The sequence below is a fragment of the Moschus berezovskii genome, chromosome 16, assembly GCF_049115385.1.
Source record: "Moschus berezovskii isolate FMDL1 chromosome 16, NW_MosBer_1.0, whole genome shotgun sequence".
Taxonomy (NCBI): Eukaryota; Metazoa; Chordata; class Mammalia; order Artiodactyla; family Moschidae; genus Moschus; species Moschus berezovskii.
This window is the reverse complement of record NC_142475.1, coordinates 348,479-376,332: the sequence shown is the minus strand read 5'-3', so window position 1 is coordinate 376,332 and position 27,854 is coordinate 348,479. Positions and strand designations below refer to the sequence as shown.

Sequence of the window (27,854 nt, the reverse complement as noted above, 5' to 3'; positions counted from 1 at the left end):
CCTTCTGGCAGCTTCCTGCCTGAATAAAATCAACTGTCTTTTTCTCTAAACCTCTCAGCTGTCATCTCTATATCCAGGTCACATCACCATGGTGAAAAGAAATCTTAACCAAACCTCTGAATTATATTAGCCACCCAGTCGTGTCGGACTCTCGGCAACCCCGCGGACTGCAGCCCGCCAGGCCCCTCTGTCCTTAGAATTCCCCAGAGCGGGCAGCCATTCCTATCTTCTCCAGGTCTCCTGACTTGCAGGCAGATTCTGTACTGTCTGAGCCACCAGGAAGCCCTTTAGACAGGGCACAGCTCCTCTGATGAGGTAGGGATCGACGGGTATCAGTTAGGGCCTGTCCAAGACGTTTCTATCCAACAAGGTCAGGAGACGACGTGCTGACGTCAAGCACGCTGTTCTCATGACTGGTTTCCACTTGTCACATACACATCAGACCGGTGCTCAAAAGGCAGAGTGCAAACACACTTCTGTGATTTTTTGTTTCTATATTTGCCTCCAGATTCATTCTCTCCCTTCTTTGTCCTGCTCTGTATTTCACGATGTCAAACTCTATCGTTCAGGCGCCAGAGCCTTGGCTCCTAGTTGCATACAGCCAATCAGAAGCATCGTCTGAAGATTCAAGGACAGGAGAGGAGAAAGGCTGAGGATGCCGCCCTACCTTCCCCTCCCGGGGCCACGTGTGTCTCCAGGGCGCTGGTCCTCAGCAGTTCCCTCTGCGCCTCAGTTCCAGGAGATGGGACCAGCTTCCCACTGTTCCTAAGCCCTGGGTCCTTTTTCATCTAGCGTGGGTTCCTTGAACCCAGTCCACTCTTCAAGAAATGGTCCCTTCTTGGACTCCATACTTGGACTCTCAAACGAGGCAGTATCTCCAAAGACCTACACTTGTTCTTTGCCTCTGCCTACCCCCAACCCTGTACCAAAACACAGCTGTCCGCGGTGCCGGGCACCGGGGCCCGGGGCAGGAACCAGGGAAACCGCGTGTGGCGCCGCATCCGTGTCCACCGTGAGCTCTGGACGCCTTCTCTCACTTCAAGCCTCCAGGCCTGCTTGATCGTGGCCTCCTGCAGCTTCTCTCTCTTAAAATCTCTCAAATTCATCCAGCTTCTCTTCAGTGCCTCTGTCCTACTCTAGTAGCTGCCCGGATTATTTCTTGTCTCCGTTTCTGCAAGAACCCCTCACGGCTCCCTGGCCTCCAATCCTGGCCCTGCTTCCATCCACACTTCACTGTGAGGCCTGAGAGGTCTTTGTTACGTTGTTCCATGGCTCCAGACCCTCCAGGATAAAGTCCAACCATAAATCGGCTTACCCTGATTGTGCCAGCCTTTCCAGACTCTTGACACGGTTTTCCCATCAACAGCTCCAAAAAGGACTGACTTCTCCCAGTTCTGCAACAGAACTATGTCTTTTCTTGCCTTGGTGCCTAGACTCGTACTATTTCCTTTGCCAAGAATCCCTTCTCTGCCTCTCTACCCATAACCATCGGCCTAACTAACTTCTGATTTATGAGTCAGGTCTCTGCACAGACATCACCCTCTCTGAAAATCATTCCCCGTTTCCCCTGCCCACCCCCCTCCAAACCTGGCCCCTGGATTAGGCAGCTGTCCTGAGAGGCCGCTTCCACAGCCCTCTGCAGCTCCCCAGTGTCTTTCCATGGAATTGCCCTGTGGTCCGGTGTCCTTGCCCGTCCCCGCCTGATGGTAAGCTGTGCTGGGGAAGAAATCTATCTATTACTGCTGTAGCTTCAGTATCCAGCAAAGAAGAACCAAAAGCTACTCATTTAAAAGTTGAAATTAAGAAAACGAAACAGAGACTTCGCTGGTGGTCCGGCGGTTAAGACGCCGTGCTCCCAGTGCAGGGGGCCTGGGTTCAATCCCTGGCCAGGGAACTAGATTCACATGCTACAATGAAGAGTTTGCAGTCCACAACTTAAGAAAAAGAACAAAACAGATCTCACATGCTGCCATGAAGACTGAAGATCCCGTGGGCCACAGCTAAGACCTGGCACAGCCAAATAAATAAATAATTTTTTTTAAAATGGAAAGAAATCTCAGCCAGGTACTAATGGACTGGCAATGTCAAAATTCCCATTCGAGTGCCGTTTAGAGACACAGGGAGTGTCTGCCGACAGTTACAGGCCCCGTATGCCCAAGGGTGTTTTTCTGAATGTGTCTGCAGTTCTCCGTGCCCCAAGCCCATCCTCTACTAAGGAAAGTAAAATTCCATATGTGCGTTGAAGGGAGGAAGGCAAGGACTCTCCTGAACCTTCCCCTCTCTCCCTGTCCCCACGCCCAGGTAGGAGATGCCTCCTTGAACAGAGAATGCCTGCATGAGAGCATTGGGGTTATTTTCAGAGGCTTCTTATCTCAGCTGGAAAATCCTGGGGCAGCTTTTTGCAAACCAAATGGAGTTCAATTAATATATCAAGAGCAAAGGATCAAGACCTAAATATTGACAGTCAACATCAGCAGAAATCTCTCAGTACCCAGATGGTCAAGTTCAATGTCTCAAAGTGCTCTTGGGAAAGGGGAAACAGATTTTCCTGGAACAGTGTTTAGAGGAAGAGGAATGGACTCAAATGAACTCACTTTACTGTGTATTGATGAAATCACAGAATCATGCCTGGAGGGCACTCTCCTCAACTCTTTTTCTCAAGGCTAACTAAAGATAGCTAAATTCCCTTTTGTAACTTGCTTACCATTACGAGGGAAGCCTTATTAATTCAGCTCCCACTGATTAAAAATGTATGATAATTAGGATGAATACAGTACTGAAGTGTATCTATGAAGGAAACTGATTTTCTTAAAAATAACAAGGCTATGAAAATGTTGTTTAAACTCATTGAAATGAGCCTTTAGTGCATCCTGTTGTATATAAAGATGCAAATTATGCAAGGGTTCTTATTAGGGAAAAAACAGTGGCTTGGCCACCCATGTCCATATCTTCTCCCTGAAAAGATCGCAGTAAAAAGATAACAAAATAGGTACAAAACCCACAAGAAAATAAGACAGGCAAGAGTTCAGTGTGTGTTTGAAATACAGACAGCAGTGGAGCCAGGTAAGTGATACGGAGAAGAGCAAGAGGCAGGGAGCTGAATGGCACAGCTCAGAGGCCCAGGACAGGATTTCAGTGACCTGTGAGCCCCTGACTCTGCAAACACGCAGGACTCGGAACCTCCAGAGAGACAGCCGGGATTGGCGCAGGGCTGAAAACAAGCATCCTGCACGAGTTCTGCAAGCTGAGCAGTGGGGCGCTCAGAAAACTCGCAAAGAGATATTCCCTACTTTTCCCATCACCTGTGTCCAAGCAAAGAGAAGGGACGGTTCTCCATTAAGTAACTCAAACTTCCAAACACCAACATTTGCAGGATCCGAAGGTGTCTCAGAACCGCTGACTCACCAAGCAACAACTGTACATGAACTCTCACCAGTGATTAAGCCCCACACCCGACGCACATAGGTTTCAACAGGCTTCTTAGTCTCTCAGTATAAAAAAGGAACTGATAGCGATGATCACCAGACATTTGAGGAGAACCTCCAGCAAGGAAGATGAAATTGGAACATACAGAACAAGGCAATTGGAGAAGCAAAGAGTGCAAAGAAACTAAATGGATTGACTCTACAAGAAGTAAGAGAAAATTTGGCACCGCAAACCAAGAACAAGATTCTCTTAATAAAAGGAACATTCAAACAACAAAAAGAGCTAAAATATAATAGCTGAAATTTAAACAGGACACATTCATGAGAAAGGTCAAAAAATAAAGAAAAAAACATGATAAAGAGAAAGAAATAGACTTAGAAAATCAATCCAGGAGGCCCAACACTCTTCCAATAGCAGAAGCAGAGAGAAAGCAAAGGAAACAGAGGAGAATTTAATCCAGTAAATGATAAAAGAAAAGCTCCCAGATCTCAGACATGAGTCTCTGGATTAGTTTACCAAGGGGCTGCAGATTAATGATAAAACATATTGCTTTTTTATAAAATAAATCCTTTAGATTTACTTGATTTTTAAACTATCTATCTGCCTTTACTGTTTTGTTAATATTTAAACTTTCATTTAAAAATTACTTTAAAAAGGGAGTGTCTTACAAATTTTCTTAGGTCTGTTATGAATGCTAAGAGGCATACCGCCTTGCTTTGTCTCACTGTGTACCCTTAAAAACAATATAACTGGGCCTCCCTGGGGGCTCAGTGGTAAAGAATTCACCTAACAATGCAGGAGACATAGGTTCAATCCCTGATCTGGGAAGATCCCACAGGCTGCAGAGCGACTAAACCCGAGTGCCACAGCTATTGAGCCTGTGTTCAGGGGCGCATCTACTGAAACCACGCACCCTGGAGTCCACACAAGGCTGCAATGACAGATGCCACTGCGACGAGAAGCCCACACACTGCACCTAGAGAGCAGACCTCGCAGCAGCAAAGACCCAGCCAATAATAGACAAATACATAAAATTATACAAAAAACCTCCCTGATGGCTCAGACAGTAAAGAATCACCTGCAATGCGGAGACCTGGGTTCAATTCCTGGGTTGGGAAGACCCCCTGGGGGAGGGCATGGTAACCCACTCCAGTGTTCCGGCCTGGAGAAGCCCATGGACTGAGGAGCCTGGTGAGCTACAGTCCATGGAGTCGCAGAGTCAGACATGGCTGAGCGAGTAAGCACACACACATGTAACTGATTAGGACTTCCTATGTCAGATTTCTGACTCATTCAGCCCAACCTCCCTGAATGCCCCCTTCCCAACCATCTTTTGCTGAAATAGACTTTATTTTCAATTCTCTATATTTCCCAAATGTAGGATGTGAGCACAGTCAAAACAAACACCAAGGCCATCTCCTGTTTTATGCAGATTTTTCCTACAGTAACAAAATATTCCACTGGACTTGTCTAAGTAAGAAACAAGACCAGAGGCCTCCTTGGAGGTCCAGGTGGTTAAGAATCTGCCTCCCAATGCAGGGGATGTGGGTTCAACCCCTGGTCAGGAACCCCGACCGGGAGCCCCTGGTCGGGACTAAGACCCCACGTGCTGCAGGGCGCCTCAGCCCTCCTGCCTTGGACACTGGGCCCAGTCACTCCAGACCCCACGCTGCGCAGCCCGAGAAGCCTGCACACTGCCAGGAAGACCCAGCGCAGCCAAAACGGAGCAAGAAACAAGAGCGGCCAGATAGGGAGATCAATGGACAGGCACAGACGGGCGGAAGCGCGAGCCAGCTGGTGCTCTAGGTGGGGGAGCCCGCACGTGCAGGCGAAAGTGGCGGGCCATCCAGAGGCTGGTACTCATTCTGTTTGTCTTCAGTTTTCCACGTGACAGTAAAGCCAGAACACTGACCTCTGTTCAACACACACGACCACAGCCCTGCGAGGCTTCCAGCTCCAGCACAAAGGTGGTCAGCGCCAACTCAGAGACCCTCTGCGGTGAACACCTGGACGTGCGGGGTACGGGGTGATAGGACCAGTTGGCTTCTTTAGGTTCTAATGCAATGCTGAGCTGGCAAGAAAGACAAGGCAACTCCTAGGTATTTAAAAGAAAGGGTAGGAGAGCCTTGAAAACTAAGGGGTGAGCATTCAAGCTGACCACGAGCACCCCTGGAAACAGGCTGTGGGCGGGGTGGTGGCCGGGAATGCTGGGCGGGCGGGGGTCTTTCTAGATACACAGATGACAGCTAAGATTTGGTGAGCCCAGGAGGTAGGAAACTGGAACTGACCTTTCTGCAAAGAGCCATTCAATAGGATAAAACCCTCTGTGAAAGGATGTCTTACAAATAACTTCTGCTCAGCAGCTTGGCGAGATGACCCAGAAACTCCTCTCTGCTGGAAAGAACCCCCACCCTCCCCCCTTCACCTCCTGCACCCAGGAATGAGGATATTTTGGTTGAAAGCTGCGTTTATGCCGTGGTTACGCTGCCAGGATATCTACATTAAGTCATCTAATCATCACAGCAATCTTATGTGGTCAGTATTTTAAAATAAAACACATCTTATAGATAAGGAACCTGGGATCCAGAGAGATTAGATACTTTGCCTAAAGTTGAAGGGAATAAGTGACAGAATTGGGATTCAAACCCATATTTTCTAACTTCGACACCACAGTTTTATTCATTGATAATGGTTTTAATCTGGACCTCTGTTTCAGACACTTAAACTGTGTCCACTTTCAACAGTACCATTATAAATTGATTTTACATTTTCCCTTTGTTTCCAAAATGTTACCATCAATCATGATCGGCAGGTGATGTTTTCAGTTATGAGGCCACCACGATGTGTCCAAGCAAGAGAGAGGAAAACAGAACCAAGAAAACACAGGCTTTGTGAGCCTCTTACCAGGAGAAACATTGTTCATAAACAAGCACTCACTGTGGAGTGAAGATGGTTATAAACCTCGTGAATTGCTACTCTGGATGTACTACTGTGTACTCTGGCAGGGAATTTTTCAATAGTATTCTTTTCTGAAGAAAATGTTTACTTTACTCAATGTATTTATTGGCTGTGAAGAGCCTCAGCTGTGGCACGTGGTGCCTTTCACCTTTGGTGTGTAAACCCTCCTCGGCTGTGGCACGTGGGATCTTTCACCTTGATGTGGTGTGTAAACCCGGCTTAGCTGTGGTGTATGGGAATCTGCGTCCCCAGCCAGGGATTAGACCTGGGCCCCCTGCACTGGGAGTTTGGAGTCTTGGCCACTGGACCACCAAGCAAGTCCCAATCACCTTCTAAGTTTAAAGAGTACAGTTGAGACTCTTACCTAAGCTCTGAGGGTGCAGGGGGACAAGGAGACAGCATGGGAAAAAGAGCAAATAAGGCGAAGCCAGTGAAATGATGACTCTTCGTTGCAGGGGGGCCACTGAAAGACCATCTGTTTATAAACGTGTAATGAAGTATTTGGCATCATCTAAAACTCTGAACAAGGGGGTAGGGGAGCAACTGCAGGGCGCCAGGACTGGAAAATGACTGAATTACATCAGAAAAACTCAGTCTGCTGTTCTGATCCCATCAGGAATAAGACCATGTGAGTCTAAGACAGCAAGGGAGAGCCGCCTGGGGACCCGGCCCGTCTACACACAGACCCAGGAGGCGGGCGTCCCAGTGGAGCAGAGGCTGATATGACCGCCACCCTGGAGGAGGAAAGGGCAGCCCACTCCTGTGCTCCCACCTGGAGAACCCCATGGACGAGGAGCCTGGTGGGCTACAGTCCATGGGGTCGCAGAGACAGGCACGCCCGCGCGACTGACACTGGCAGAGACCTTTGGATCTGGGAAGGTGTGGCCTCCGGCTTTCTCATCTAAAACACATCTAAGGTTGATTGGCGTATCCTGTCTTGATAACCTTGGTGACAGTTGAATTTCTCACAGAGCTGGCCTACGTGGAAAGAATGCGTTGCTTAGGCTGCCTCGAAAATCTGCAGTGTTTTTGTTACTTGGAGTTCTGGTATTCTACTTATTATTTACACTGGTCTTCCAATATGGCCTGCCCCTAATGGGAACATGAGGATCCTCCTATACGAGTGTTCCATCTGTCTGACAATCATACTGCCTGTTACAAGTGAATCCTGACTTGTTTGGTTAACATGTACCCACCCCTTGACATTGGAGATGGATGCACTGTGTCTCTAACGAGGTTTCTGATTCTCCATGGCTGAAGTCTGGGATGTTGAAGCTGAAACTCCAATACTTTGGCCACCTGATGTGAAGAGCTGACTCATTTGAAAAGACCCTGATGCTGGGAAAGATTGAGGGCAGGAGGAGAAGTGGATGACAGAGGATGAGATGGCTGGATGGCATCACTGACTCGATGGACATGGGTTTGGGTAAACTCCGGGAGTTGGTGATGGACAGGGAGGCCCGGCGTGCTGTGGTTCATGGGGTCGCAAAGAGTCAGACACGACTGAGCGACTGAACTGAAGTCTGGGTGCTGGACTGTGGTGACATCATTGAGGGAGCGTTGAGGGAACGAATCAGTGCACACGATAGGATTTATCAGACCATACCCTCTGAACCATGGGGTGCAGAGTGGAGCTCTTCCATTTGGGACCACAGTAACGCTTTCCATGAATTTTCCCCTTGTATGCTGTAAACAGAGATGCACGCTGTTTTTCACAAAAGGAGTTTGTGCTTTGGGCTTCCCTGGCGGTTCAGAGGTTCAGAATCTACCTTGCAATGTGGTTCGATCCCTGGTCCGGGAAGATCCCATATACACCCAAGCCCGTGAGCAGCTGCTGAAGGCCTGAAAGCCCACGCCCCACGGGAGAGGCACCACAGTGAGGAGCCCACGCCCCACAGGAGAGAAGAGCCCCCACCCACTGCAACTAGAGAAAGCACGTGTGCAGCTAGGAAGAGCCACACAGACAGGCACAAAAAAGAATCTTTGAACAAAAATACTGTGCACCCTGCTCCATAATTTAACCATGAAGATCTACTGTAGGGTGTGTTACTGTTAATATTACACAGAGTCATGAACAAAGTTCTGTACCCCACCCTCCCTATTGCTTCGTCTGCTTTTAACCCAGTAATGGGCTTGGGTAATTAATTCTCTTGATTTAAGTTTGCTGAGCTTGGCAGGATAGAATGGTGTTTTCCCTCTTATTCCCAAGACTATTTAGTGAAATATTTTTTAAAAAGAACTTTCTGAAAAGGTAAGAATACCCCAGATGGGCAGATAAATATGCCATTTATCAGTTATTAACATATTATATATTTTTGAATGCCTTCTTTGGATCAAGCAATGTTCTAGAAAGCTGAGATTTTTTTGGCAGTGTGCAGGTCTTTAATTTTTTTTTAAGAAATTATTTCAAATTTACAGGAAACATGGAAAATGAGCAGTGGTGCCAAGAATATATGAGTGCTCAGGTGTACCTGCTCTCAATATTTCCCTCCATGTTCTCTATCACTTGCTGCTTATCCCTCTTCATAACAAGGTTTAGAAAGCTGGGATATTAAAAGCATGGGGCATCCCAGACCTCAAGGGTCTTCTGGCTTTAGGAACTGGGTAATCACATTAGAAATAAAAATCGTAAGTCATTATAAAGGACGCTGTCATGAACAGATCTACACACAAGGCATATGTGCCGAGGCTGAAGGGTGGCTCGGAAGCCGTCAGGGAGGCAAGTGCAGGGCAGGCACAGGTGTTTAAGGGCTCCTGGGTGTAAATTATGGGGGGCAGCAGAGATGGACAGTTAGGAGAGACGCAGAATCGCAGTGCTGGGGAGCTTCAATTCTAGTGAAGGCGACAGGAAGCCGTTTTGACCAAATGGACAAATTCTGAACGTTTCACACTCCCTTGGCTGGCTGTGAGTAGGGTAGATGGCAGGGGATGACAGAGGGCAAACTAGAAACTCGGAAAGTAGTCAAAGTGCTAGTTGCTGGTATGGCCAACTCTTCTTGACCCTGTGGACTGCAGCCTGCCAGGCTCCTCTGTCCATGGGATTCTCCAGGCAGGAACACTGGAATGAGTCATCATTCCCTCCTCCAGGGGATCTTCCCGACCCAGGGACTGAAACCAGATCTCCTGCATTGCAGGCAGATTCTTTACCATCCGAGCCCTCAGGGAAGCATCCAGTAAAAATCTGCGCAAATAGTGTAGACCAGTGGTGCCCACTCTTACGGCACCAGGGGCCGGTTTCACGGGAGACAATTCTCCACGGACCAGGGGTGGGCGGCAGGATGGTTTCAGGACGAGGCAAGCGCGTTACAGTTGCCTGCACTTTGTTTCCAATCTGACGCTGCCGCGGATCCTCAGCCCAGAGGCTGGAGACCTTGGTCTCGAGGATGCGGAACTGTCTCGGCCTGGACGAGGACAGTGGCCATGAAGGCAAAGAGGGGACCATGAAACACAAGAGACATTTAAGAGGTGGAATTCAAAGAGAGAAAACTACTGCAGCCCTAGACAAGCAGCGCGAGCAGTGGCATATTCTTGTGGATTCGGTGCCTGCTGGGCGACCTTTTTCACGGAAAGAGCAGCAATGCTACCTGCTGTTCTAAGGCTGTTTTGATTTGAGAAATTGAACATTAGAGCTTTTAATGCAAAGTCTAAGTAGCTTTGTGTCACCAACCGAGGGGATTAGCCCCGAGAAGCTGAGGTTTCAGCAGCCAGGAGACCGTTAATTCCTGGTCATGATGCGTACAGGTTACCTGTCAGGTGCTAAAAACTGGAAGCAACGGGGTATCTTGATTAAAAAACTGAGCTTGGTGTCAGCCAGGCCTGGGTCTGAATCCCAGATTACCTGTTGGCTTCAAATCTTGTTTCTGAACTAAGTTTCACTGCCTATGAAATAGACATTGGCCTCCCAGGTGACTCCGTGGTAAAGAATCCACCTGCCAAGGCAGGAGCCGTGGGTTTGACCCCTGGGTCGGGAAAGTCCCCTGGAGAAGATGATGGCAACCCACTCCAGTATTCTTACCTGGAGAATCCCATGGAGCCTGGCAGGCTACAGTCCATGGGGTCGCAAAGAGACACGACTGAGCATGCACAGGCATTTAAAATGAGATTAGAGTACCTACAACCTAAGGTAATTTGGATGAAATGAGATACTTAAATTCACACCTAAGTGATGGAGCTAAGATTTCACCATAGAGTTAGCTGATACAAGGCAACACCCTCTCTTTTTCCTTCCTTCCCTTTTATATTTAATATATACATTAGTTTCATTACTTTTTAAAAAGCTACACTTTCAGTTTCTATTTCCCTGTTAACCCAAGAGCTGTTTATCTCAGAGCTTTTTAAAAATCCATGAAGAAAGGCTTTCTGGGCTTTGGTTTTGTTACTGACTTTCTAGTTTTATTCCACAATCATTAGGGGATGTTGTCCGCATTATTTCTGCCTTATGGAACTTACAGAATTTTGGTGACAGAGGTTAAAGCGTCTGCCTCCGATGCGGGAGACCTGGGTTCGATCCCTGGGTCGGGAAGATCCCCTGGAGAAGGAAATGGTAACCCACTCCAGTATTCTTGCCTGGAGAATCCCATGGACGGAGAAGCCTGGTAGGCTACAGTCCACAGGGTCGCATAGAGTCGGACACGACTGAGCGACGGAACGGAACGGAACGGAATCTATGGTTAATTTGGGGAATGTTCTATATGGATTCGAAAAGAAAACTGTATTCTTTATTATCAGGGTACAAAGATTGTGATGTACCCAGACCTCCCTTAATTATGCCTGTTGAGTCTTTTGTACCTTTATTTATCTTCTGCCCAACTGCCCTGTCTTGGGTTGAGAGTAGTATGTTGAACTACTTAATAGTAGTGTGCTATCTCTTTTTACATTTTATGCAGATTTTGCTGTAGAGGTTGCTGCTATATTACTTGATGTGCATTCATAACTGCTGAAAAATCTGTTCCTTGTGAACTCCGACCCTAAGCATAAAGCAGTCCTTCTTTGTCCTGTTTTGCGCTTTTTCAGTCTGCACTTTACCCTGTCATATATCAAGGGAAATTGATGCTTTTTTTGTTTGTTTACATTGTCAGTTTGCATTTGCCTTGTATAATCTGCCCAGCCCTATACCATATTTCTTTTAAATTTTTTTGTCTGTGCCACACGGCATGCGCGGTCTTAGTTCCCAGACCAGGGACTGAACCTGCGATTCATGCATTGGTAGCTCAAAGCCTTAACCACTGAATCACCAAGAAAGTCTTGCGAAGTCCATATTTTTGAATGGTATATTATACTCTGCCTAGCACGTGACTGGAGTTTCACAAAGTATTTTTTGCTTTCTCCTTTTCTTATTCAACTAGGGTCACCTAGTCTTTTTTTTCCCCCAGTTTTAACGAGGTATAATTAAAACAATTATAAGACATGTAAAGTTTACATCATGGTGACATGATATACGATTTACTGTGACAGGTTAATTTACTGTCAGCAGTGTTGGATCCGTTTGGACTACAGTCGCCTCCTGGACCCTCTGGCTTAGCAGGATTCTCGTTTGCAGTCACACCCTGCTGCTTCTCACACCCCGGAGGACAGACTTTCCCTCCCCATGCAGGAGGCCCTGCATACACTTACCGGAGATCAACTTGAAGAGCACCGACATAACAGTTAAAAAAATGGGAACTATACTCAATATCCTGGGATAAGCCATAATGGAAAAGAATACTAAAGAGAGTGTATATATGTATAATATAACTGAATAACCTTGCCATATAGTAGAAACTAACATTGTAAATCAACTATACTTCAATAAAATAAACTTTTTGAACTAAAGCCTGATGTCTCTCCAAAGATTCTTGAAAAGGTAATTAAATGCTTGGGAGAAATGTGATAGCATGTAAGTCCACAGTTGAAAGGAACCCCAGACACTGTCTCAAACCCTCTCCCCAGTGCATTAACCACTTCTGCGATAGCCCAAGGTCTCTAGTCTCTGTGTTTTTCCGGTAATGGCAAACTAACACTGCCACCTGTTCTGTGGGAAGAAGATGAAAGCCCAGCTGTCTCACATACTAGTTATGAAGACAGTGGCCCACACAAGCCCCGAGCCTCCGCTATCTCTACCTGTGCAATGGGGATGATGGCAGACGCAGAGGTCCAAGCATGGTTACAAATTCAACCACTAGGCGGAAACTGTGAACACCCAGGCAGGTAACGCACTGAACCCCTTAAGTGTAAGGCATTAGGACTGAGGAGAAGAGCTCGTCCTCTTTTGGAAGGAGTGGTCTTTTCTGGGCTCTTACAGAGCCCTGCCTGCAGCAATGTAGGCCTAAGGATATCATTAGATCTTCTAATTTTTCTCGGAAAGCAGAAATCTGGCTTTTTAAAGTGAAATTTCCCAACTAGTCAATGCGGCAACTAATTCACCGATCTCTGCAACCCTGCTGCTGCTGCTAAGTCACTTCAGTCGTGTCCGACTCTGTGTGACCCCATAGACGGAAGCCCACCAGGCTCCCCGTCCCTGGGATTCTCCCGGCAAGAACATTGGAGTGGGTTGCCATTTCCTTCTCCAATGTGTGAAAGTGAAAAGTGAAAGTGAAGTCGCTCAGTCGTGTCCGACCCTTAGCGACCCCACGGACTGCAGCCAACCAGGCTCCTCCATCCATGGGATTTTCTAGGCAAGAGTACTGGAGTGGCTTGCCATTGCCTTCTCTGCAACCCTAGATAGGCCATTAAAAAAAAAAAAAAAACTGTGGGCTGGGCACACCCGAAGGCTGGCACTTTGCAGTCTCTGGGCTAAAGTAATTAGTATGCTGCCCAGCATAAGACCAGCAGTGGGTAAGTTACGAATTCATCATATCTGACATCTCAGACCTCAGACTCTTGGGAGAAAGGACTTGTTCTGACTGGGTGGGTAAAAAAAATCAGGGAAGAGGAAAGTCAGTGTGTAGGCCTCCCGCTACGGCCCGGGAGGCAGCAGAATGGAGCAGGCCTGCCGACAGGGCAGGCGGGGCCCCCGGAGCCGCCCTCCTCGCCTCCTCTGCTCTCTTCTGCGGGGCCGGGCTGTCTCATACAAAGGCCCATCTCTGACCCCTGTGCGGGTACAACTGACCGAGCAGACGGCAGCCGGCTGGGGTCAGAAGGCCAGAAGAGCCAGCAGCTTCCTCAGCCTAAGTTCACAGGGAAGAGAACCAAAAAGCACCGAGCTGGGAGCCAAGGAGGCAACTTTCTCCTTGTTTCTGTTTCCTTTGGGCTTTCCCCACCAGCAGCCCCGAGCCTAGCCACGTACTTCCTCCTCGGGAGGGTCACAGCTGTCCCATAGATGTTGTAAATAAGGGCCCGGAGAGCTGTCTATTTTTAGCATCTAAATGCATGCAAAGGTCACCAAGATTCCCCCTTCGCTGGCTCCATTTCCCTCTTTCCTTTCTACACGTCTTTTCTTTTCATTCCAGATGTACATTTTCTGTGCAGAGGAGATGAAGACTTTGGGGGGAAGAGACCCCAAATATTCGCTCATCTTACCTGGACTCCTTCTGATTGCCATGGATTGGTTTATGTATCTAGCCTGTGACAAAGAAGTCACGTACAGACTTTGGGAAACAGCATCCTACACTTGGATCCAAACCACTCTGTTTCCTCTCTTGAGAATTATGAGAGGTTCAGAGCAGAAAACAGCACTGAAGATCCTCTCCCTGAACCTTCCAAGGGCACAGATAAGGGCACCAGGGGGGCCGCTATGCTTATTACTGTGGGTGCGTGCTCACTGCCTTCAGTCGTGTCTGACTCTCTGCCACCCCATGGACTGTAGCCCACCAAGCAACATGTCCACAGAGTTCTCCAGGCAAGAATACTGGAGTGGGTTGCCATTCCCTCCTTCAGGGGATCTTCCTCACCCAGGGACTGAACAGTCCCGCAGCTCCTGCATGGCAGGCGGACTCGACCACTGAGCCACTAGGGAAGCCGATGCTTATTACCACGCGACATCAGTAATACAGAGTATCACAGCCTATATTCATGGAAGGCTCCGCTAGGCTAAGAACTTCACGCGGATTTCCTCAGTCTGCATAACTCAGGCAAGCAGGGATTTCAATTATTTCCATTTTACAGAAGCCAAAACTGAGGCTCAGCGCCCGGCAGAGACAGACCCAGCGAACGGACAAAAGATCCTGACTCCACCGATCCAACATTCTCCGGAACCAGAGCTTAACACGCAGGCTCGTCGCGAGGATGGAGGCGGGAAACAGGAGGCGGGAGGAAGCGGCTCGCGGCCCGCGCTCGTACCTGCTCTCCGGGTCGGCCAGCGCCAGGCTGCGGGCGACGAAGCACATCCGGAGCGGGATGCTCCTCCGGTCCCGGCGGAGCGGCGGCGGCTGCGACGCCAGCGGGTCCGGGGCGCCGGCCCCGAGCCGCGGGGACTCGGGCGGCGGGGTCTCCCAGCCGATCTCGGACACCGGCGAGCCCTTGGTCACGTAGGGGGCGGCCTCGCGCATGTACTTCACTGCAAGCAGAGAGGGGACAGGGGCCAGGTCAGCGCGGGGCCCGCGGGCTGCGCCCCCCGACGTTCCCCGACGGCAGGTCTGTCCCTGGAATTAGCTGCCACCGTGGTTGTCACATCTGCCTGTAAGAGCGCCACAACTTGAGAACCACTCTCAGGTTTTTCGATTAGGACAACGTCTGTCTTTCCGATTATAAGGTGCACTCTGGGGAACAGGCTGGAAAACAACTAACAGAGACCGAGAAAGCGTGTCTCGGTCCAAGGAAACACACAATTATTCAGGACAGACGCTGAATGGTACCCACGCTGACCGTCCACGTTACCATTATTCTGTCGGGAAGCAAGGACAGTCTTTTCAAAAAACAGTGCTGAGAACATGTATGTAAAGAAATACACAGAAAAACACTCATTCCGTAATGGTAAACATCTGTGATGGCAAAAGAATTACTTGAAAGAGCTGAAAACTAGGAACAACCCAAATGTTCAACAGAAGAGAACAGGTTAAAGGAATTGTCAGACACCTTTACGCTCACTTAAAAATGCATAGATACAGATGTCTTGATGGAGATTGCCTGTAAGGTCTACCATCCATTGTAAAAAAGCAATAGAGAACAGTGCATATACTGTGATCATCTGTGTACAATCATAAATATATATGCCTGTGCAGCTACCACAATTTATGGATAGAAATCCAAGAAAATGGTAACGGTAGTTAGCTCTGGGAGTGGATATGAAACTCAAGACGATGAAGAAATAGGCCTTTATTATTCATTTATTACTCTTTTATATAATTTCTCATGTTTAGCCATTGTGTTACATATTGTGTTTTAAAATTTAAAGACACAAAACCGTCTAAGAGCTCAGTGGAACAGACTGAAATTCTGCTCTCTGATATGTTTACTTGATCTTAAGGTGTTACTTGGGCTTCCCTGGTGGCTCAGATGATAAAGAATCTGCCTACAATGCAGGAGACCTGGGTTCCATCCCTGGACCAGGAAGATCCCCTGAAGAAGGAAATGGCAACCCACTCTAGTTTTCTTGCCTGGGAAATTTCATGGACAGAGGAGCCTGGTGGGCTACAATCCAAAGGGTCGCAAAGAGTTGGACACAACTGAGGACTAAGCACACATTAAGGTGTTATTTGCTGATTCTGAATTTAAGCATTTGGTCCTTAGAGAGCATTTGAGTTGACAAGCAACTGGATTCTTGAAACGTGCAATATAAACTTCCATATCCTTTTTTCTGCTGTTCACACAGCCTGGTTCTCTGCTGCTTGGGGCTGTGGGAGGCATCTGGCTAAGTCCCTTAATGGTATCTGGTATTACAAATGGCAGTGGATTAAAATGGCAAACCCAAGGGGCAATTCCTCAAGATCTTGGGCGATTCAGTTGCACAAACTAGTGGCTTCCTTGTAGCAGACATGGAGTCAGGTTCCTGGAGACTGCAGGAACAAACAGTACGTGGTTTCCATACTTAAGAGTAACAAAGTCTCAGGCCACTGCAGTGGATGCTGTTGTGTGCCAGCAGACCCTTTTCTGCAGGACCTGTATCCTAGCTGCCATGTGTTGCTGAGAACCACTCTGAGCTGCTCTCCTGCTCTGGAGCCCTGTTCTTGGACATCAGAAGTCATCAAGCCTGAGAGACTACCGGCCCAGTGCTCCATCCTCCAGACAGAAGATCTGCTTCTCCGGAACCCCACCTAACACTGCAGCATAAAACAAGTATATAAGCAATAGCATAAAGCAGAAGGAGCTATAACAAGAAGAAAGGACCCTGGAGAACTCATCAGAAAAAGGCATCTAGGAGTTTGAGTGACAGGTTAGGTTCACAACAATTTAATAAGCAGACCAAACATACCCAGATGCATGCAATATGGGCATATATTGGGAGATCCAATCGTAGATATTAAAACCAGCCATTATTAATTTAAGACAGAGGAGATGTCATTTAGCACCAATACATTGTTGAAAAGATTTCAGGATTTTCACTGAATATAAATGCAATTGGGAGAAAACAGCTCCCTGGCTGCTGCAAACCTGTTAGCACACGTTGTAGACAGAAGAAGAAAGATTATTCATGAACAGTGTATTTTAAGGAATACCATTTTAAAAGGAGCACAGACATACCTGTGAATAAAGGCAGAAAATTCAGTGGGACAGGTTTAAGTTGTCTAAAACCTGGAATAAATAGACCTCTTCTGATGTTACTGAATTTTTTTTTTATCTCCGAGTATGTTTTTGTAGAAGCTAGAATGCTGCTTAGCTTTGTATATTGTTGAATTATACTTATTGATAGTGGGAAACTCAAGTATCACACCCAAGATCTTTTGACAATTTTCCATTGATTGCATTATTATCCTTCTGGCTGGAGGAGGGGATGAGTGTTGCAGAAGTGACAATCCAGGGATGTTTCTTGGAGTAGGTGGCATTTGAACTTGACCTTAAAGGGTAGCTAAGTAGAGGTAAGAATAAAAGTTGTTTTATATAATGCATGCATGCTCAGTCACTTCAGTTGTGTCCAACTCTGTGAGACCCTGTGGACTGTAGCCCGCCAGGCTCCTCCATCCATGGGATTCTCCAGACGAGAATACTGGAATGGGGTGCCGTATCCTCCTCCAGGGGATCTTCAAAACCCAGGGACTGAACCTGAGTCTCCTGCATCACTGAGTCACCAGGGAAACCCTTTTACATAAAGTACTCTGATTTACAATTTTTATGACAACTCCATAGGAAAGGAAGATCAGACCTCAGTCTGGAAGGGGGATAAAGAGGGAACAGCCATTACACACTTAGTGCCAAGTCTGGAATCAGAGGCCCTCCATAGCTTCCTGCATGTAAGCTTTAAAATCACCATTTAAAGCCTCACTTTATATACAAAAAAACCAGGCCTGGAGAAGAAATGGATAAGGGATCTTTCATTTATCAAGTGTCCATATGCATGCGTGCGTGCTCAGTCATGTCCAACTCTTTGTGACCCCATGGACTGTAGCCCACCAGGCTCCTCTGTCCATGGGAATTCTCCAGGTAAGAATACTGGAGTGGGTTGCCATGCCCTTCTCCAGGGGATTCTCCTGACCCAGGGATCGAACCCATGTCTCTCGCACTGCAGGCAAATTCTTTACCCGCTGAGCCACCAAGTATCTCTGTGTCCACAAGCAGTAAAAGAATACCTTTTAAAAGAAGAATGCACTACATCGTTATCCCTTTCAGAGCCTGTTGGAAAGAAACATACGACTATTCTACTTCCGGGGGCCACTAGGAACTTTACATAGGTTATTCCTTGCAAGACGAATGTATTATTTTACACATTAGCACACCAGTGCTCAGAAATTTAACTTAAGGGGTTAGTGGCTGGTGAAGCTGGGGTTTGATTTCCCAGAGAACATATTCTTTCATGAAACATATTCTTTCATGAAACATATTCTTTCATGGCTAGCCCACCAAGATGAAGTATTCAAAACGAGGGGCTACAGGGTTATTTATTCTTTATTCGGTAGGCAATAGCTACAGCCCTGGTGATCTAGGGGCAAGAGAATGGCAGAACTGAGGGTCAGATTCAGACAGAACGCCAGAAGAGGGGCTTCCGGGTGGTGCTGGTGGGAAAGAGCCCGTCTGCCAAGGCAGGAGACCTAGGAGACACAGGTTTGATCCCTGGGTCAGGAAGATCCCCTGGAGGAGGGCATGGCAGCCCACTGCAGTATTCTTGCCTGGAGAATCCCATGGGCAGAGGAGCCTCGTGGGCTACGGTCCATAGGGTTGCAGTCAGACAAGGCTGAAGTGACTCAGCAAGCAAGGATGCACCAGGAAAGAGAGACTGTGTATAGCAGAGGGAGAAGATGCTAGATGCTGACCTACCAGTTACACAACCATCAGGGCTTACTTCCAGAGACACCATGAACACTCAGAATATTCATATGAGGTGTGAGTCATTACAGAAATGTGTGGTTTTGTCCATCATGAGTAGAGGCTGGGGAAGTATAGCAAATCTTAGCCTAGAAGTAAAGCTTTATCAAGCAGTGTGGTCTAATTCAAGGAGGGTAAAGGGTTACCTAAGACTAGATTTTTTTAATTTATTTTTACTAGAAGGTTAATTGCTTTACAGTACTGTGTTGCTTTATTTTTTTTTTTTTTATGCAAGTGGGTTTTAATATTGTGTGCACTAAGTCACTGCAGTCATGTCTGACTCTCTGCCACCTTATGGACTGCAGCCTGCCAGGCTCCTCTGACCAAGGGATTCTCCAGGCAAGAATACTAGAGTGGGTTGCCATGCACTTCTGCAGGGGATCTGCCTGACCCAGGGATTGAACCTGTGTCCCTTATGTCTCCTGTAATAGCAGACAGGTTCTTTACCACTAGTGCCAACTGGGAAGCCCAGGTCTAAATAAAATTCCAGAAGGAGAGAATTCAACAGTGTGGAAAAATCTGTGTATTCCCTGACCAAAGTTAGTGGGAAAAAAGTTCTTTTTATGATCTGGTTTTGGATATTTTCTGTGTTGCTTTCTATCAAACATCAGCATGAATCAGCCACAGGTTTACCCGTGTCCCCTCCTCCTTGAACCTCCCTCCCACCCCGCTCTCCATCCCACCCCTCCAGGTTGTTACCGGCCCGGTGTGAGTTCCCTGAGTCATACGGCAAATTCCCGTTGGCGGTCTATTTTACCTATGGTAATGTAAGTTTCCCTGTTACTCTCTCCATACGTCCCGCCCTCTCCTCCCTCCCCACAAGCCGTGTCCGTGAGTCTGTTCTCAAAGTCTGTGTCTCCACTGCTGCAAACAGGTTCATCAGTACTATCTTTCTAGATTCCATGTATATACATTACTATAAGATATTTTTTTCTCTTTCTGACTTACTTCACTCAGTATAATAGGCTCTAGGTTCATCCACCTCATTAGGACTGACTCAAATGCATTCCTTTTTTATAGTTGAGTAATATTCCATTGTATATTTGTACCACAGTTTTGTTATCCATCTGTCTGTCAATGGACATCTAAGCTGCTTTCCTGTCCTAGCTATTGTAAACAGAGCTGCAGTGAACATTGGACTTCATGTACTAAGACTAGATTTGACAGTAATACGTATATTAAATAATACAGAGATTTCCTTTTCTTTTCCCAAAAGTCTAGGGTGAAACAAAAGAGTTGCCAGGGCAACTCTCAGCTCCCTGAAGTTTTCAGGTCCTCAGGCTTCCTGCTGTACATCATCAGTTCAGTTCAGTTCAGTTCAGTCGCTCAGTCGTGTCCGACTCTCCGCGACCCCATGAATCACAGCACGCCAGGCCTACATCATCAACCTGCCATCTAATACCCAACAGCACTGCTTGGGTTCTGGCCATCATAACCAAATTCCCATTAGTAGGAAGAAGGAAAAAGTAAAAGACACACTACCCTTCTTCCTTCAGGGTCGGTTTTAAGAAGCTGACACATTATCTGCTTTCAACCCATCAGCTGAAATTTAGTCACATGGTCACTTCTAGATAGAAATTTACTCTTAACTCTGGACAGCTCTATGCCAACCCGGCTAAAAGTTAGTGAGAAGGGAGGCTATTACTGTGGAATACAAAAAGGGGACAATCCTTAGCTTTCGCCACAGGGAGACAGCCCTGATCATGACAGCTTAACACAACGAGACTTTACAAGACATGTGCCGAGGTGTCGCAGTCGTGTCCGACTCTCTGTGACCCCAGGGACTGCAGCCCGCCAGGCTCCTCTGTCTGTGGGATTCTCCAGGCAAGAACACCGGGGTGGGCTGCCATTTCCTCCTCCGCCAGGGGATCTTCCTGAGCCGGGGATCCAACCTGCATCTCTGAGGTTTCCTGAACTGGCAGGCCGGTTCTGTACCATAGTGCCACCTGGGAAGCTATAATTTATGTCTCTTTATAAGGCGTAAACACAAGTAAACGTATTGCAGCAATCAGTGAAAGAACAACTAGGTTCCTTGAACCCTGCGAAGTGTTTGCTGTGGACCCACTTGACCCTCACAGCAATCTGGGATACAGACACGGCGAGCATTCCCACGTCACCAAAGACTCTGCAACAGACAGAGAGTCAGAGCCAGTCACACGCCCAAGTTAGAAGGCAGGGAAGTGGCAGGTCCATGAGGCAAACCCGGGCAGCCCGGCTCCAGAGTCCTTCCGTTTAACCACGAAGCGATACTGTTTCTCACACTTTAAAGAAATTTAATTGGGTGAGTGAGAGTGTGTGTGCGTGCGTGTGTATGTCTGTGTATTTAAGCCAACATTTTTCTGTACTGGGAGAAAACATGCAATTAAGAGGCTATTGCCAGGAACATAAGAGGGCTTGATTTTGTAAGCCTGAACTATTAAACTGTGGCGTTTCAGTAAGTGCCTTTTAAGGCACTGTAATATGTATTTATAACAGAGGGTTTAACCTGGCGGAACTGAGAGGCTGGTGTCTGCGAAATTATTACCTCCCTGTGCTCACAGTCGGTAATTTCGGGCAAAGAACTGTCGAAACTGATCAAGCAGCAGCCAGCCCTGGGCTCGGGTGCCTCCAAATCAGCACTAATTAATAAATTATGACTTCCTGGGCACCATGAAGTAAAAAACGTGGTTGAGCAATTAAAACTTCAGTCTTCTCTCGCAAAAGAGGGGGAGAAGAGAAGGAAGAATGGTCCCCAAACCAATAATGCACCAAGTCACTTTCAGTATGTTTCCAGTTTTTCACCTGCAAGGTGGACAGATGTGAAGATTTCAAAAAAACAGTCAGTAAAGCCTGCGTTTGCAAAGGCCCGGAGTTGCCACAATTAAATCTTTGTTGAGAAGGCCAGCTGACATTTGAAAGGAAAAGCAGACACAGGCTGCTAATGAGGAAATGCTTTAGGCAGATCCAATCAACTCCCCTACCAGGCTGGTTTCTGAAGAACCAGCAAGGCCCTCTGTTACGTGCAAGATTTCCTCTTAAAAATAACAACAAAACAACAAAAAAGGGATTTCCAGATTACAGGAAGGAAAAGAAATGTTTCATGACTCTATGAAATGGGAACACAAAATGTACATTTTCCAATGTGATTAAGGGGGAGAAGGATCAGCTGGAGGCAAGAAACCTCAGTTTCAGACCTTCAGTGCAACTTGCAAATGGGAGACAAGTTGGTGACTGTGGGGTTTGCTGACAAAAATGCAACACATGTGAGGCTTCTCTGAAAGCCATTCCCTGGGTCATCTTAGGGAAGATGCACGGGAGCTCATCAGTACTTCCAAAAGGACCAAATAATGATGAAAGAGGTGAAACAGACTTCTCAGGAACTACAGCTAACCTCTCAGGAGGCCAAGTGGTAAGCTGAAAGAGAATTGGCCCTGGGAGTCAGGACGTGGCTGCAGTTCCGGCCCTGTGCTCACTAGCTCTCCAGCCCCGGGCAAGTCATTTCAAACAGGGGAACCGGGGTGTTAAAGGTTCAAGACATAAATAAAACTTAGGTTAAATGAGAGACGTTAGAAGACGGTAGTGAAGACAAAAGGTCTGGAGTCCAAGGAGTCCGATTCCTGTCTTTTCTACCCACTAGCTCTTGAGCAAGTAACAGTTGCCTCAGGTGTTATTTTCACCTACCTCACAGGATTGTCGTGAGGATTAAATGAGCTAATATAAGTAAAGACTGCTACGGAACTTGGCACAGGAAACACCATAGTGGTCAGCGACCATCATTAGAAGTTGACCAAGCGACTCCCTGGTGTCCAGGAGCTAAGACTCTGCTCCACTCAGGGGGCCTGGGTTCCCGCCCTGGTCAGAGAATGAGATTCCACACGCCGCAAAGACCCAGAGCTGCCAAGTAAATAAATTAAAAAAATTTAAAAGAAGTGAACCAAAAACAGTGAAGATTTATGCGCCTAAATAACCGAGAATCGCACCAAACTCACCTCGTGTATCTCTGCAGGGTGGAGTCACAATCAGTGAACGCAAATTATGAGATTATATTTGGGTTCCACGTGGGAAAACGCTGTGAAGTAGCGAGTTCCCTATTGTGAGTGACATTCGAGCGGAAACTGGATGAGCTATCTCCCACATGGCAGCAAAGAGTCTTTTACTCTGCAGAGGAACAGCTGCTTCTAAAATCCCTTCAAACCGTCAGGTTCTACGTTCCTTCTGGAACGCAGTTCATGAAGATGCAGAATCTAACGACTCCGATACAGTGAGGGTGGGCCATGGTTGTATACCAGGCAAAACCATGCTGTCCGTTTCTTTGTTGCTATATATCACAATAAACTGTGGAACATTCTGAAAGAGACGGGAATCCCAGACCACCTGACCTGCCTCTTGAGAAACCTGTATGCAGGTCAGGAAGCAACAGTTAGAACTGGACATGGAACAACAGACTGGTTCCAAATAGGAAAAGGTGTACGTCAAGGTTGTATATTGTCACCTTGCTTATTTAACTTATACGCAGAGTACATCATGAGGAACGCTGGGCTGGAAGAAGCACAAGCTGGAATCAGGATTGCTGGGAGAAATATCAATAACCTCAGATATGCAGATGACACCACCCTTATGGCAGAAAGTGAAGAGGAACTAAAAAGCCTCTTGATGAAAGTGAAAGAGGAGAGTGAAAAGGTTGGCTTGAAGCTCAACATTCAGAAAACAAAGATCATGGCATCTGGTCCCATCACTTCATGGGAAATAGATGGAAAAACAGTGGAAACAGTGTCAGACTTTATTTTTTTGGGCTCCAAAATCACTGCAGATGCTGATTGTAGCCATGAAATTAAAAGAAGCTGGCTCCTTGGAAGGAAAGTTATGACCAACCTTGATAGCATATTAAAAAGCAGAGACATTACTTTGCCAACCAAGGTCTGTCTAGTCAAGGCAATGGTTTTTCCCGTGGTCATGTATGGATGTGAGAGTTGGACTGTGAAGAAGGCTGATCGCCGAAGAATTGATGCTTTTGAACTGTGGTGTTGGAGAAGACTCTTAAGAGTCCCTTATACTGCAAGGAGATCCAACCAGTCCATTGTAAAGGAGATCATCCTGGGTGTTCATTGGAGGGACTGATGCTAAAGCTGAAACTGCAATACTTTGGCCACCTCATGTGACGAGTTGACTCACTGGAAAAGACTCTGATGCTGGGAAAGGTTGGGGGCGGGAGGAGAAGGGGACAACGGAGAGAGATGGCTGGATGGCATCACCAACTCTGTGGACATGAGTTTGGGTGAACTCCGGGAGTTGGTGATGGACAGGGAGGCCTGGCGTGCTGTGATTCATGGGGTCACGGAGAGTCGGACACGACTGAGCGACTGAACTGAACTGAACTGATATGCTTGTTAGCTACATAGTAGCTACATATTAGGTGACAATGGGATAGTTTGTTGAGCTCTCTAAATCTTGCTGCTGCTGCTGCTGCTGCTGCTAAGTCACTTCAGTCGTGTCCGACTCTGTGTGACCCCATAGACGGAAGCCCACCAGGCTCCCTGGTCCCTGGGATTCTCCAGGCAAGAACACTGGAGTGGGTTGCCATGCCCTTCTCCAGGGGATTTTCCAGACCCAGGGATCAAACCTGAATCTCCTGCAATGCAGGCAGATTCTTTACCAACTGAGCTACTAGGGAAGCCCCAGAGTCAGAGGATCTCAGTTCAAATCTTAAATCTAAATTTCCTTTTCTTTCTACTTTACAAGCTGGGCTTCTTCGAACAAAGTATGTAACCTCTCTGAACCTCACCTCCTCACCTGATTATAACAAGACCTATCTCATAGAACTGTCATGAGGATTAAATAATTTTTTAAATGTATGCAAAGACGTTGGAACAGTGTCTGGCACATACTTGACACTCACATATAACTGTTACTGCTATGTTGTTGCTATTATTGTTACGAAATTTAAATGAGAACATGTATTGCAAGAACACCTATCTGCTTTTTAACTCTAGGAACCATCAAAATCATCAGAACTTAGTACATAAAGTATCATTTCTTCATTCATTTACTGCACATCAATTAAACCTGGGGACTGCTACCACATGTAATTCAGTACATACTCACAATTGGACTAAAGTGAATTCATCAGCTATTAATAAGTACTTGAGAGAATGATGTCTACAGACCTGATCCTCCAACAGTTCGCTAGTCGGCTCCTCACCATCGCCAACAATCGTAGTTTTTCTTCCTTGGGAAAATACGGTAACTGTTTTAACAGCTATACCCTAACATCTGAAGACAGGAAGTCAGTAATGGGCAGCAAGGACGTGTGAGTGCTCAAGCCCTAATATAGTTTTTAGTCTTTTCCAGACAGAAGACCATGTGTGAACAGGACTTTACGTCAACAGGCAGGAAGGGCTGCGCTCGCTTCCTCCTGACAGGTATCTCTGGAAAACAAACTCCTATTATTCCAGGTGTAGCCTGGGAACAACATCCTGCAAGTCAGACTTGGGGCCCGGTAACCTCGCAGTTACTTTTCAGTGGCAGAAGCCCAGAGTCATCAAGCTTTTCCAAAGGAAACACGTTAACGAAACAAAATGTCATGACCAAGGGCAGACTCAGGCCAGGTCTGAATTTCTTTTTCACCCTTGCCTGGATGTGCAGCAGACCTAAAGCAACTACAGAAGCGTCTGAGCAAGGGAGCTGGGGGTGGGGCACCAGGGTCCATCAGACTGGACAACGTCACAAACGCCTGCCATTTTCAAAGAGCTCACCGTTTAAAACACTTTGTGCATAATCTCACTACGCGTATCGTCAACCCCAATGAATGACTCATGAACTCTAAGTCCTGTAAGAAGCTGGCTGTGCATTTATTTGCCTGGGATGTCCATGGCCCAGGGGGTAAGAGCTTCACTTTCCCCACCAAACTCCACCCACTTCCAAGCACACATGTGCATGCATGTCTGCTCAGCTGTGTCTGACTCCTTCCGACCCCGTGGACTGTAGCCCACCAGGCTCCTCTATCCACCGGATTCTCCAGGCAAGAATACTGCAGTGGGTTGCCATTTCCATCTCCAGGGGATCTTCCCAACCCAGGGATCGAACCCGTGTCTCCTGTGTCTCCTGCATTGGCAGGGGACTTCTCAACCACGGAGCCACCTGGGAAGCCTCCCAAGCATACACATATGTACACAAACACATTTTGTTCAACGGAATCAATGCCTATTGGCCACACTTGATGCACTGGATCATTTTTCTTGCAAGCCCAACTTAGCTTGACTCTACTTACCGGACTTTTGGGAGAGGACTCGCTAAGAACTGCAGGAACTGACCAGCTGCCAGAGGAGAGGCATAAGCAAGCGTCTTGGGTCTGACTGCCAGATCCAGGGGCTCAGCCCTCACAAGCTCTCCTCCACGCCTCCAGAAGCTCCCCTTGACTCTGAGCAGTCAAGATAGAAGGGTTGCTTTGTTGCGTGATATGTTTAAAATGGGCTTCCCTCATAGCTCAGTTGGTAAAGAATCCGCCTGCAATGCAGGAGACCCCGGTTCAATTCCTGGGTTGGGAAGATGCCCTGGAGAAGGGATAGGCTACCCACTCCAGGATTCTTGGGCTTCCCTTGTGGCTCAGCTGGTGAAGAATCTGCCTGCAATGTGGGAGACCTGGGTTTGATCCCTGGGTTGGGAAGATCACCTGCAGAAGGGAAAGGCTCCCCACTCCAGGATTCTGGCCTGGAGAATTCCATGGACTGCACAGTCTGTGGGGTCGCAAAGAGTTGGACACAACTGAGTGACTTTCACTTCTCAGGAAGGAGTGATGGTGAGCATCCACAAATAGAACTTTTTATAAGAAACAGACTCACAGGAAATTTTAACAACAAAAGGTGGATAAATTGCGGTTCAGAGGGTTTAAATATATCACCTCAAGTAAGAAGCAGACCTGGAATCTGTTCTTTCATATTCTAAATCTAATATCTAATTTAATAAACCACACAACTGAGCGACTGAACTGAACTGAATCTAATAAATCTAATAACCTCAGCTTCAGTAATACAAATAGTCCAAGTGACATGGAGGCATTGGCTAGATGCTTGTGACTTAATAACTAATGCGTTCCAACTGGTGCTGGAAAAATGTACGGGTATTGGGAGGAACTAAATTAATAAACATATTCTGCATGATTGTGTCAGCATTCAAATTATCGAAAGGTTCTACATGATAAGGGGAAAATCTAAATGTGGTATAGGAAAGACTGAAAAACAAAGAGCCTCCTGACATGTTTGATGAAACCAGAGGGGAAAGCAACCAGTCTAAACGAGATTAGGAAGATTAAAAAAATAGAACTCTGGACAGATTTATGATAATGAATTTGAAGTCTTAGATGAAATGCACAAATTTCTGGTGGGCGGAACCTTACTAAAATTGACCCAAGTACAAACAGGAAGCATGGCTGTTCCTATAACTCCTAAAGGAATGGAAGCTCTGGTCAATATTCTTCCCACAAAGAAAACAGAGCTGATTAGTGAATTCTATCAACTTTTCAAAGAACAGACCATACAAATTATTTCAGAAAACAGACAGAGAAAGAGACTCCCCAGTTCATTTTATGAAGATTAAAAAAACAAAATCAGACAAGAAAAATTTCAGAAAGGAAAACTGCCAACCCATTTCATTCATAAATTAATAGCAAAATTATAAACAAAATATCAGCAAATTAAGTCAAATAATATATTAGAAGACAGTACAGCATGGCCAAGTTTGGGTTATTTGAATAATGCAAGATCAGTTACACATTAGAAAATGTATAAATGTCATTCAGTATGTTAGCAGAAAAGAAAGAAAAACATAAGACTTCAATGAGAAAAATCATTTTATACACTAGAAAGCAGTTATAATTAAATAAAAAAGCCTTTTTTAAACCAAAAATAGACCAAAAATAAACCAAAAATAGACCAAAAATAAACCAAACCTCCTTAACTTGACAAAAATATCTATGAAAACAAAAGCAAAACACACACATACACAAAACAGAACAAAAGGGGAAAAAAAAAACCCACTCGACATCAAACATCATAAAGGAGGAAATGCTGAAAGCATCTCCCTGAAAATCAGGACCAAAAACTGACACCCACTGCTGCTGCTGC

General features: G+C 46.6%; 1 protein-coding gene across 1 annotated transcript in view; it reads right to left on the bottom strand.

Moving 5' to 3' along the window:
• Positions 1-27,854, bottom strand: part of SNTB1 (syntrophin beta 1) — a 250,812-nt gene that overhangs the window by 127,720 nt on the left and 95,238 nt on the right. Inside the window, exon 2 of the mRNA XM_055431756.2 lies at positions 14,641-14,857. Coding sequence (XP_055287731.2) covers positions 14,641-14,857 — 217 coding nt within the window. The remainder of the gene's footprint in view (positions 1-14,640; positions 14,858-27,854) is intronic.